The 12,470-nt window shown below is 35.4% G+C and overlaps 1 protein-coding gene across 2 annotated transcripts in view; it reads right to left on the bottom strand.

Moving 5' to 3' along the window:
* Positions 1-12,470, bottom strand: part of STK3 (serine/threonine kinase 3) — a 301,457-nt gene that overhangs the window by 72,227 nt on the left and 216,760 nt on the right. Inside the window, exons 10-11 of one of the 2 annotated variants that reach the window (XM_074316314.1) lie at positions 9,175-9,350; positions 7,032-7,245 (exon numbers count right to left, since the gene is read on the bottom strand). In XM_074316314.1, coding sequence (XP_074172415.1) covers positions 7,240-7,245; positions 9,175-9,350 — 182 coding nt within the window. In that variant the 3' untranslated portion in view covers positions 7,032-7,239. Of the gene's footprint in view, positions 1-7,031; positions 7,246-9,174; positions 9,351-12,470 lie in introns of those variants that run through there. The other variant, XM_019757652.2, reaches the window with a different exon arrangement.

The following is a 12,470-nucleotide window of genomic DNA, read 5'->3' as shown; positions in this document are numbered from 1 at the left end:
ATAGTCAGTTTTTCAACACAATCTCCTAAATAAATGGCATTTAAAAAAGAACAAATTACTATGAGAAAAGTTTATGCCTTGTAAAACTCTTCCTAGTAAGCCATTTTTCTTTTTGCCATGTGTTTTAAATATCTTAATAAATTCCAACACAGTGACAAGAAACCACACACTGCACCTGTGCTCTCTATCTGAATTAATCCAATAAGTACAGGCATGCTCACTTTAATTTGTAAAGGAAATGATGATACAGGGCATTTGAACTTAAGGTATTAATTACCTAAATAAGCAGAATTAGCCTAATGTTTCAGTAGACATTGCCTAACTACAACCACCAAGTAAAAATTTCTGAAATTATGGAAGCCTTAAACAGCATAATTAGGAATAAGAAAGCAAAATGCTCATTGTAACTTAGGTGACCAAATGGACTAAATTATACTGAGGGGAAAAAACCCAGGGTAGCAGTTCAGAGATACTAAAGTTTTTGTTGTCTTGAACTACTACAGAATCAATTAAATTCAGTTTAGTTGCCAAGTGACTAATTAACTCAACATTTTTTTCCCTACTTGTATATAAACACTTATGTTTGAAGAAGGCCACCCTCCTTTCAAAACAAAGGTTATGACCGTCTTAAATGCCTCAGTAGATTGATGGTCAAAATCTTATAAAAATTCTACATGGACCTAGACAATAACATGACACAACTGTGCACACGCCACACCATCTGTTGGATATGACGGCCAGTACAGATTTCGTGAGCTGGCAAAGGACTGAAATAGTTGAGAATTCTGCAAGTATTTCAAAGTGCAGGCTTCTCATTAATTTTAATTTCCTGTTGGCTCTAAAAGGAAAGAGTGAGCAGTAAAAGCACAACGTGCCACATACACTCGAGTCCGTACCACATGTACACCTGTAATCATAAACTCCTACCCACGGTGATCTACTAAAACTTTTGAGATTTCGCTGTTTATTTCTTCTTTACCCTAGAAGAAATAAATCTGAAGTATCTACAGTTATCTCTTCATACTTTGTTAACACTCTTGCAAACATCTGGAAATACTTGATAATAATCATTTAATTAATGAAAAGCTAATCGATGACAATATGCTTAAATGTTTCACTCAACTGAAGTGGTTTCCTCACTCCACACAAGGGACTGAAGAGAACAAGAAGTTCTTTGACTAAGGAGTACACTATAAGAGAAGCATCTCTTTGCAAAGCAAACACATGATCTGTACTTAAGTAAATAAAGCAGATGGTAGCATACTGCTACACTGGTAAGGACTGGTATCTGCTGCTGGCTTCAGTGTTTCTCTCAAGGCTTCCCACAGGGCCTGTGTTGCTGAGGGCATTCCAAAGGGCTGGCACTGCTGCAAGTATTTTTGTGGGCTCTTGTACTCCACCACTGTCTCCACTTTATTACCCTCCACAGCTCTTGGCTGCTTTGGGAGTTGAAGAGATCTGAGAAAGAAACATGTCTCCTAAAATGCCCACAGTGGCTCCAGCAGCAGGGCTGGTACTTTCTCTAGGTTTACTGCTTTCTGCATTTTGCAGCAGTGAGGACTTCTGTTGTTGCTTTTTTTTTTTTTCTTTTCTCTATAACCATACAGATTTGCCAATCCAGAAATTAGAGGCAGGACTGTAGAAAACTTAGAAAAGTCTAAGGCAAATTTACACTTGGAGGAGGGGACTTTTTTCCTGTGTTGCCCTGGAGAAGTCTTGTGTCCCTCAGCTCAAAAGAACAACACAAATTGAATAAATATTCTGTTTGAGTCAAAAATAAAAAATGGTTACTTTATCTCATTCCTCTTATGCCAGTAATTATTGTCAATCTAATTGCTTTCTTTTTAAAAAAAAAGTTGGAACCAATATAGTAGGTTAACAGATGGCTTTTAAAGTTTTTGTTCTTATTCCAAAATTTTTACTTATATATCTATTTAAGTATGATACTGTAACTTCTGCAAAACATGATCGACACGCTCTCTATTTAACACTAAACAATCTGGATGCTAAGGCTGTTTGGACATAATTCTAACGAAAACGGAAACATTAGGCTAGTGCTATAATAAACAGATTTGCCTTTTATATTTAGTTTATAAATCTTCACAAGCACACCCTAAACAGGACTTTCTTAGTGGAGTTCAAGTAATTGGTTCACTTAGTCAAATACATTCTATTCTATTTTACACTACCCCCAAATTGGTGAAGTCGTAAGTTAATTCTCCTATCATCTCATTACATCCAAGGACATAAATGAGACAACAGTTCACAGAAAATCCAAAGGACAAATGCTAAAAGAAAATACACAGATTATGCTGCAGACAGCCTTTCGGAGAAGGACTGCTTCCTGCTCTGCACATCTGTGCGGCAGGTGCCTCCACGAGTAAGTTTTGTCCATGACGAATCTGCTCTGAATACTACAAAAGACAATGAAGTGCTCGCTTTCATTTTTCTTTCTTGAAACCTGTTTTCCTACTGCAGAAGGATAAGCCTTCTGTGTCCTGGAAACACAGTCAAAACAACTTGTTTTAAGCAACTCCTATTTCATAGACATAGGAATGTCTACCTTCCAGTTGTTTTGGAAGGTAGCCTTGAGCTAGATCTTAAAGAGGGAAGATAAACACATAAACCTTAGCACACTGTTTACTTTGATGAGTCACATTTTTTAACATCCTATATCTAATAATGTATGATGGAATGAATAAAACCAGATTTCCCTTATTATTACCAGCTGGTGTCTTAAGTGGAAATCTGTCTTTGCTTTTAGTGCATTTCCTTACTTTGTAAGCGAAATATTCCATCAAACCCTTTACACTTTGCCCCACCTCTGCTTCCTCTCTTCCTTCTCTCTGTTAGCCCCTCCTACACACTTGTCTTTGTCTTTTACTACACTCACTACTACTCCTAGCAACTCTCTGTTCACCTGGCAATCCTTCCTTTATTCGTTATTTATTCCCATTTACACCATCCTCAGTAGTTATGACAAACATTTTCCACTTTCCTCAGTGATATGAGAGGATTGAGCAGCTCCAGTTGACAGGTGTAGTAAATGGTGGGAAAAGAATTACTGTTCTAGTCCCTCTGTCCCTCCCTCACCCCAACTCCCTTTTCAAGGACTGTGTAAGTCAGAAAAAAATAATCCTGCAAAAATTGGATCCAGTCATAGGATCTCTTGAAGCCTCTTTCCTACTGTGAGGACATTTTCTTTTTTTTTCCCCCACCTATTATTTAGTTCCTCACCTTAACCAAAATAGTACTCTTTAATCTAGAAACTCAGCTATTTCTGTTGATTAACCTTTTCTAATACATCCTGCATCTATCCCTGTTTTTGTTTATTTTTTCTCCATTTTATTACTGCAGATGCTCCTGGATTTATGATGAGGTTATTGGAAAATACTGTAAGTCAAAAATGCATTTACTACACCTCATCTACCAAACATATTTTGCCTAGCCTGCCTTAAACGTGCTCAGAACACAATATCCAAAAAATGCTGACAACACAGTACACTGTACAGAGTATTGGTTGTTTTACCCTTGTGACTGTGTGCCTCATGGGAAGATGTGGTTTGCTGCCGCTGCCCAGGGCAACGAGAAAAGATCATACTACATCTCCCTAGTCCGGGAAAAGATCAAAATTCAAAATTCTAAGTATGGTTTCTACTGAATTCACATTGTTTTCATACCATCTAAAGTTGAAAAATCCTATGGCAAACCATTGTAAGTCAGGGACTGTCTGTATATTATTTCAAGCCTGTTTCACATAACTGATTTCCCCTACCTCTACTTTTCCTATCAGTCAAATCCTACATGCTGCCATTAAGATTAATATTGTTAAAACACTTCATCATGTCATCCTCCAACTTAAAAACCTTCAGTGGCTTTCTACTATCTAAAAATTCAGACTTCGCAATCTTGCACTCAGGGCTCCCCCAATCTGTCTGACCCTTTCTACTTTATCTCCCATATTGTTCCAAATGAATCTGAAGGTCTCTACTTCATTGTCACCCAACACAACTTGTGGTTTCCTCTCTCTCAGCTTTTTATTACACTCATCATTCTTTGCAGTGCCTACGTTCCTTGCTTCTGCTATCCATCTTTCTATGCATAGACAAGTCTCCATCCACAATAGTATAATTTCATAAACTACTCTAGCCTTTATGGACTACACCTCTTATGCAAAACCACATGACATCTGAAGTATTGCTCTAGATTATAACTTAACACTTAATTTATACCTTGTCTTTGTAATTTAAAAAATTATATGTATAATTTATACGAGGTCTGACAATTAAGTTTGAGAACTTGTTGCAACGATGTTGCTAACTTTTTTTGATAACAAAGGGATTATTCATTATTAATTTGTACCAACTGGAGAAACAGTTAATCAAGTTTACTATTTGGAAGTGCTGAAAAGGCTGTGTGAAAAAGTTAGACGACCTGAACTTTTCGCCAACAATTCATGGCTCTTGCATCACGACAATGCATTCGCTCACATGGCACTGTCTGTGAGGGAGATTTTAGCCAGTAAACAAATGACTGTATTGCAATATTCTCCCTACTCACCTTATCTGGCCCCCAATGACTTCTTTCTTTACCCAAAGATAAAGGAAATACTGAAAGGAACACATTTTGATTACATTTAAGAAATCAAGGATAATATGACAGCAGCTCTGATGGACATTCCAGAAAAAGTTCCAAAATTGCTTTGAAGGGTGGATTAAGTGCTGGCGTTGGTGCATAGCTTCCCAAGGGGAGTACTTCAAAGGTGACCGTAGTGATATTCAGCAATGAGGTATGGAGCACTTTTTCTAGGATCAGTTCAAGTTCTTAATTGTCTGACCTCATATATGTGTGTGTGTATATATTTATATATGTGTGTGTGTGTGTGTGTGTGTGTGTGTGTGTGTGTGTATAGTGCCTAGCATAATCTAAAGCAGAAAGTAGAACATTTATTAAATTAGTTTGTTTTCTAACAGTTTTTGGAATTTTCAGATAGAAGGACTTCAAAATCTTGATTTTGGACTGGCCTGTGACATATTTTGACTAACAAATATATGGTAGAAGTGACACTATGTGAATTCTTTTTCCCCTTATTTATTTTTTATTGTGGTAAAATATACGTAAGATGAAATCCACCATTTTTTAAGTGTACAGTTCAGTGTCACTAAGTACATTCCCATTGCTATGCACCAATCACGACCACCCATCCCTGGAACTTTTTTCATCTTGCAAAACTGAAACTCTGTACCTGTTGAACAATAATGAATGTCAACTATACATATATACATACATACATATATACACAAGAAGTGGAGTACAGCATTAGGAATAGAGACATTGGAAATGTAATGGCTCTGTGCGATGTCAGAGGGATAGTGGATGGGGGGAAGGGGTATGTCATTGTGTGAGGGATATAAATGATAAATGTCTAGCTATTACATTGTTTTGTGTACCTGAAACTAATAAAAAAATGTTTAAAAACAAAAAAATGAAAGAAACAAACAAACAGTGACTCCCCCTCTTCCCCTTATCCCAGGCCCTGGCAACTACCATTCTATTTTCTGTCTCTATGAATGTGACTACTCTAGGTACCTCATGTAAGTGGAATCAGACAGTATTTGTCCTTTTGTGACTGGCTATTTCCCTTAGCATAATATCTTCAAGGTTCATTCATGTGTCAGAATTTCCTTTATTTTTAGGGTAAATAATATTCCACTGTAAGTATAGACCACATTTTATTTATCTATTCATCCACCGATGGCCATTTGGGTTGCTTCCAACTTTTGGCTATTGTGAACACATGTTGCTATGAACATGGATGTACAAATATCTGTTTGAGTCCCTGCTTTCACTTCTTCTGAGTCTGTACCATAAGTGGAATTGCTGGATCACATGGTAGTTTGGGTTAATTTTTTGGAGGAATGACATACTATTTTCTTTTCTTTTTTTAAACCGCAATTACTTTTCTGTGTTTTTTTTTGGGGGGGGGATATTGGGGAACAGTGTGTTTCTCCAGGGCCTATTAGCTCCAAGTTATTGTCCTTCAATCTAGTTGTGGAGGGTGCAGCTCAGCTCCAAGTCCAGTTGCTGTTTTCAATCTTTAGTTGCAGGGGGCACAGCCCACCATTCCATGCAAGAATTGAACTGGCAACCTTGTTGAGAGCCTGCTCTGTAACCAACTGAGCCATCTGGCCACCCCTCCGGAAGCTCAGAAGTCGCTCTTTGTCTTCAGTCTTGTTGTGGAGGGGGCAGCTCACTGGCCCATGTGGGAATCGAACCAGCAACCCTGTTGTTCAGAGCTTGCGCTCTAACCAACTGAGCCATCTGGCCGCCCCAACATGCTATTTTCCACAATAGCATTTTACATTCCCACCTACAGTGTGCACAAGAAAGGGTTCCAATTTCTCTACATCCTCACCAACACTTATTCTTATTCTCTCTCTCTCTCTCTCTCTCTCTCTCTGTTTGTGTGTGTTTATATAATAGCCATCTTAATGGATGTGAAGTGGTATCTCATGGTTTGGATTTGCATTTCCCTACTGATTAGTGATAGTACACATCTTTTCAATTGTTTATTTTTTGTTGTTGTTGAGTTGTAGGAGTGCTTTATATAGATCCTGGATGTTACCCCTTAGCAGACACACAATTTGCAAATGTTTCCCATTACATGAATTGCCTTTTCACTCTGTTGATAAGTGTTCCTTGATGCACAAAAGTTTTAATTTTGATGTAGTCCAATTTATCTATTTTTTCTTTTGTTGCCTGTGCTTTTGATATCATATCCAAGAAGTCATTGTCAAATCCAATGTCATGAAGCTTTTTTCCTATGTTTTTTCTAGGAGTTTTATAATTTTAGTTCTTATGTTTAGATCTTTGATTCATTTTGAGTTAATTTTTGTATAGGGTATAAGATAGAGCCCAACTTTATTCTTTTGCATATGGACCTCCAGTTTTCCCAGCATCATTTACTGACAATACTATCCTTTCCTTATTGAATGGTCTTGGTACTCTTGTTAAAAATCATTTGACTACACATGTTTATTTCTGGGCTCTCTATTCTACTTTATTGGTCTATATGTCTGTGTGTTTTGATTACTGTAGCTTTTGTTTTGATTACTGTAGCTTTATAATAAGTTTTGAAATCAGCAAGTATGAGACCTCCAACTTTGTTTCTCTTTCGTCAAGATTGTTTTGACTATTTGAGTCCCTTGAAATTCCTTAGGAATTTTAGGATGGATTTTTCTATTTCTGCAAAAAAAAAAAGTCATTGGGATTCAGATAGATATTACATTAAATCTATAGATTGCTTTGGACAATACTGACATCTTAACAATATTAAGTCTTCCAATCCAAGAGCAGCATGAGATGTCTTTCCATGTTTTGGTGTCTTCTTTAATTATTTTCAGCAACGTTTTGCAGTTTTCAGTATACAAGTCTTTCACCTCCTTGGTTAAGATTTTTCCTAAGTATTCATTCTTTTTGATGCTATTGTAAAGGGATACTGTGCAGATTCTAAGCATAGGTCTCACGAGGCCTTACAACTTCTATTATTACCCTCATAGCAGGCTGCTACCGCCACATAAAAATCACAGGCTGGCTTGATAGGGTCATACAGCCTAGCCAACTGTCAGCACAACCGCCAGACACATGAGTGAGATAATTTTAGATCATTCAACTCCACTCAAGCTGCCAGACAACTGCAGCCACTTGCAACACCCCAGGTGAGACCATCAGGAGAACCACTCAAACTGCTTACCCACAAAAGAGTGAGCAAATAAAATTATTTCAGGCCATTAGCAAAAACTAATTGAAACAGAATTAAATAATTTTATTTGCTATTTCTTAACAATGATAACTTTTTCATTATTTTGTAGCTCATTTCAAACTGTTTCCCAGAGGCTACTAAGATTTATTCCAACTGAGACAAGATAAAGTTCTTTGATGCTAAATATTCTACATAATTCATCATGTTCATAAATGATTTAAAGCTTGAATGTCAGCACTCTAAATAATTTATAATTTTTTGAAAGTAGATAGCTTAAGATGAAATCTTACAACTACTGTAGGAATACAGATTTTTCTAATTTGTAACTTCAAAATTGAAAAACAGTAAGTAGATATTACAATTAGCGTTTTTAGGCTAAACTGTGCTACTGCTAATATTTGCTAGCAATTAATAGTAAATTTATTGAAGCAAGATTTTAAAACTTTATTATCTGATTATTAAAAACTCAAATAATCACAATATTTAGGAGAAAAGTACTTAAGGACATTTATAATCCCAAAGCATTTAAAGACATATTGACTAAGCAAAATGGTTAATATTGCTTAAAAATTTTAAAGATAAAAAAAAATTTTAAAGATATATCTATATATAATTTTATTTACTTATAAACATATTTATTAATAAATATAGCTTTAGAGGACTGTAGTTACTTCATGTGGAAAAATCTTACAGAATAATATGCAAAACTAACAAACTATTTAAAATACGCTAAAGCAAAAATTCACTCCATAAGAATTTCTACACCATTAAAGAACTCATTTTGAGAATTTATGCTCTGAAGATGTGAAAAGAGCTGCTTTAGAATTGTTTATCTGTAGTATATGCATTCTTTGAAGCAAATAAAAAGGGGCAGGGCAGAAGAAATAGAGAAAAATGTAATAAAAGAGGTGTTAAGGCACAGTTTTACACTGAAGTTTATATGCTAAATAGAAACAGAATAGGACTATTATTTCTGACAAACCAACTGGAATTAACACTTACTCAAGTAGAAACTAATTCAGTTAACTTTCAAAGTTGAGGCAAATTTCTCCAAGTCTATGTCATAAATGTCTTTGTATCATTTGTTTTGGAAACTGAATTTACTGACTGTCAGAAGTATCTCATATTTGCATTATTAAAAACATCTTTTGAAATAGTTGTCATTTTAATTTTGAAGAGTCCTAAATATTTCTCTAAATGTGGGCTACAATTTATTTAACTATAATCAATTATTTACATTTCTCAAGTACATTTCTACAAGTAAACTACAATCTCAGCATTCCCCAACTCACATATATGGCTATATATTAAATATTATTATACAGCCTATAATTTTATACACACACATGACTACGCATCTCAACATGACAATAAAGGTAAAAACATAAATGAGAGAATTAAAATGTACTTACAAAGTCAAAGTCTCCATCTTGAGGAACTTTCCAGTTATCAGGAAAAACATTTTTGGACATAGGGTAGGGTTCATGCATGTTCTGATTGCAGTTTTCATGACTCTTATTCTTGAAATCCTGTTTATCAAAGTAGTCCATAAAAGACGGTCTTTGTACTTGTGGTGAAGTTGCATTTCCTTAGGTAAACAAAGAACATAAGGAGGGTATAAGTTCCTACACTTAAAGAAGTATGGCTTTTATTCAAGTATAATTTTTTTATTGAGTAACATAATAAATTTGCACTGGTCATATTCAAGGCCAAATAGTCAATTTAATGAAGGACAAAGTAAAATAAGACAAGAATGAACAAATAAATATATCCAGGCCAAATAAAAATTCAACTAATGATGAGGTAGAGATCTATAATATTCTTAGATTACAGAAACATTTCAGAATTTTGGCAGAATTTTTATCATAATTTTATTTAAAGTCATTTCAGATGTATTTGAAATCTGTCAAAGAAAGTAAAATTTTAAAGCTCGTTCTGTTTTAAACGTTTAAGCCTGCGTTGTTACTGTCATTGTACACCACTACCAGCTGTTAGTTATAAGGACTCAACCAGGTTTCTCTTCTATCTCTTTGCTTCTTCATAGTCTTTCTGGTGAATTTGACGTCCTCCTGGACTCCCATGGTTTTACCTGTCATCGTATTTGTATCTGTGACTCCCAACTCTATTTCTCTAGCCCAGAACTTGCTCCTAAGTTCTAGATCTGATCCCAACTGCTTGATATTAGACGACTGAATCTGAGGTGAGTTAGAGTTTCCTCAAAGTTACCAGTTCTCAAGCTAGATTCAAGGTCTTTCCCTTCAAAGCTACTGTTCATCTACTAAAGTCAACATTATTTACTCAATCCCCAAAGTGGTAAATTGAGAATTAACCGAGATTCCTCACTTCCGATCACACCACACTGATCATTAAGGCGTTTTAATTCTACTTCTAATACAGTTGTTTAAATCTAACTCTTTTTCCTCTATTCACCATTACTATGCTTTTAGTTTAGCTTCTAATCATTTCTTGCCAGGGCCATTGCAGCAACCTTGAAAGTGGTCTCCCTGCTTCATCCAGTTTTGATTTCAGTCTCACAGTGATATCACAGTGTGACCTTTCTAAATGCAAATCAAACTGTGTCATTTTCTGCTTAGAATCTTTCAATGACTCCTCATTCTCTACACTGAATGATTAAAGTGGAAAATAAACATTTGGAATAACTAAATTTTTAAATCTGGCTGGTATGGTCTTGATCATTGGTTTTCAAACTGGATTCCTTAAAGCCCCCGAGTTCCAAAAAAGGTCCTAAAAACCATTACAAAGGCATTCCCTATACAGTTCTCCAGAGAGTAACTGACCCTACCTTTTTCTTAAACATTTCCTGTGATGGAAAGTACACCTCCCCACGGTAAGCCTATTAGGCAACTCTTACGTTACAACAAGTATTTTTTTTAATGCAAACTTGAAATCTGTCTGTAATTTACACTCAAGTTCCAAGTAAATTCCTCTTTCATATACCAGTACAACAAATACATATCTGAGGACTGGAGAGAATGGCAACTGTTGGTTGTCTGTTTTTCAGTTGCAACATCCCCAATTCCTTTCATATTACATGTTTTTCAGACTCATCATCATCTTGTTTACTTGCCTATGGAGACATTCCAGTCTCTCCATGATCCTCTAAAATCAGAGGTAATATTGCTAATAGTGATCTGGCCAATCTAGAATGCATTTGTAACAGTGCTAATGCAATTTAAAACTACTGTTACCATTATGACAACTAAGTAACATTGTTGGCGTAGGATGAGCTATAACATAATGTTGGTCAAAAGAATACAATGCTAAAAAAAACAAAAACCTTTTTTTTTTAATTCTTTAGGAATATGGGATGAAACTGAATTGATGCCTACTCTACAGACTAAATCAGCAGGTCTAGAATTCTTTAAATTAAAAGGGTGGGGAGAGGAACTTGTTAAGTAAGCATCCTATCACCCTATTCCCAGCTTTTAGATCTCAGTATGCATTATTTGGTGGATTTGGAGTTTAAGTGAGTTTGCTCAGGTAAGGATATAAGAGAGGTTGGTAATGGCAGAATTTATTCATTTAAAAATTTTCATGTCATTGGTTTAAAATATGATTTTTGCCTATCAAAACAAAGTTTTTTATTGATTTCTCATTAATTATGTTTAAAAAAAACTACGGTAAAATAAACATAACATAAAATTGAGTGTCTTAACCTTTTAAAGGTACAGTTCAGCAGTCTTAAGTGCATTCATATAATTGTGCAACCATCACCACCGTCCAACTCAGAAGTCTTTTCACTGTGTAAAACTGAAACTCTATACCCATTAAACAACAAATCCCCATTCTCCCCCCAGGCCAGCCCCAGAAACTACCATTTCAGTTTCTATATCTATGAATTTGACTACTCTAGATATCTCATATAAGTGGAATCATTAAAGTATTTGTCTTTTGATGACTGGCTCATTTCACTTAACTTAATGTTCTCAAGGTTCATCCATGTTGTAGCATGCGTCAGAATTCCCTTCCTTTCTAAGCTGAATAATATCCCATTGTATGTAGATACCACATATTGTTTATCTATTCATTCGTCAATAGACACTTGGGTTGCTTCCACCTTTGGACTATTGAAAAGGATGCTGCTAAGGGGTGTACAAATATCTCTTTGAGACCAAGTTTTCTTCTATACATGTACAGATCCTTATTTGCAAGAGATCTTATTTCTTAATACCTACACAGAGGTTTTTTTCATTTTCTTATGGGTACTTTGATGGTTGAACCTAATCTCTAATCAAATAAATCATTATGATAAAATAATGTTTTGGGGATTTTTTTTTTATTTTCAGCCCATGAATTATGTCTTTTAAATATGCTTCCATCTTTACCTTTTCGTTAAACTGTAAGTTCCCTAATGCAGGAACCCAATCCTTTACCCAAATAATTCCACAAATAACTGTGACCCTCAGTGAGTGGTTTTGACCACACCAGATGTTTCACACTGATGACTATGAGGAAGAGCTAATGAGATGGTACGTGGGTTTTCAACATCATGACTTTTAAATTAGTAGAGGCTACTAGTATTTCATTACTAGCAACTAAGTATTGGCATAATAAATTTGAAAAATTTTGTGACTACTACAATTTGAGAATAATCTGTCCCAGTAGAGTCAGAAGGAATCTGATCTTTAGAATATGCATGCATTAGTGGAAAAACAGGAAAAAAAACCTGTTTATCTGAAGACTCATT

The sequence above is a fragment of the Rhinolophus sinicus genome, linkage group LG12 (genome assembly GCF_036562045.2).
Source record: "Rhinolophus sinicus isolate RSC01 linkage group LG12, ASM3656204v1, whole genome shotgun sequence".
Taxonomy (NCBI): domain Eukaryota; kingdom Metazoa; phylum Chordata; class Mammalia; order Chiroptera; family Rhinolophidae; genus Rhinolophus; species Rhinolophus sinicus.
This window is presented reverse-complemented; position numbering and strand designations above follow the sequence as displayed.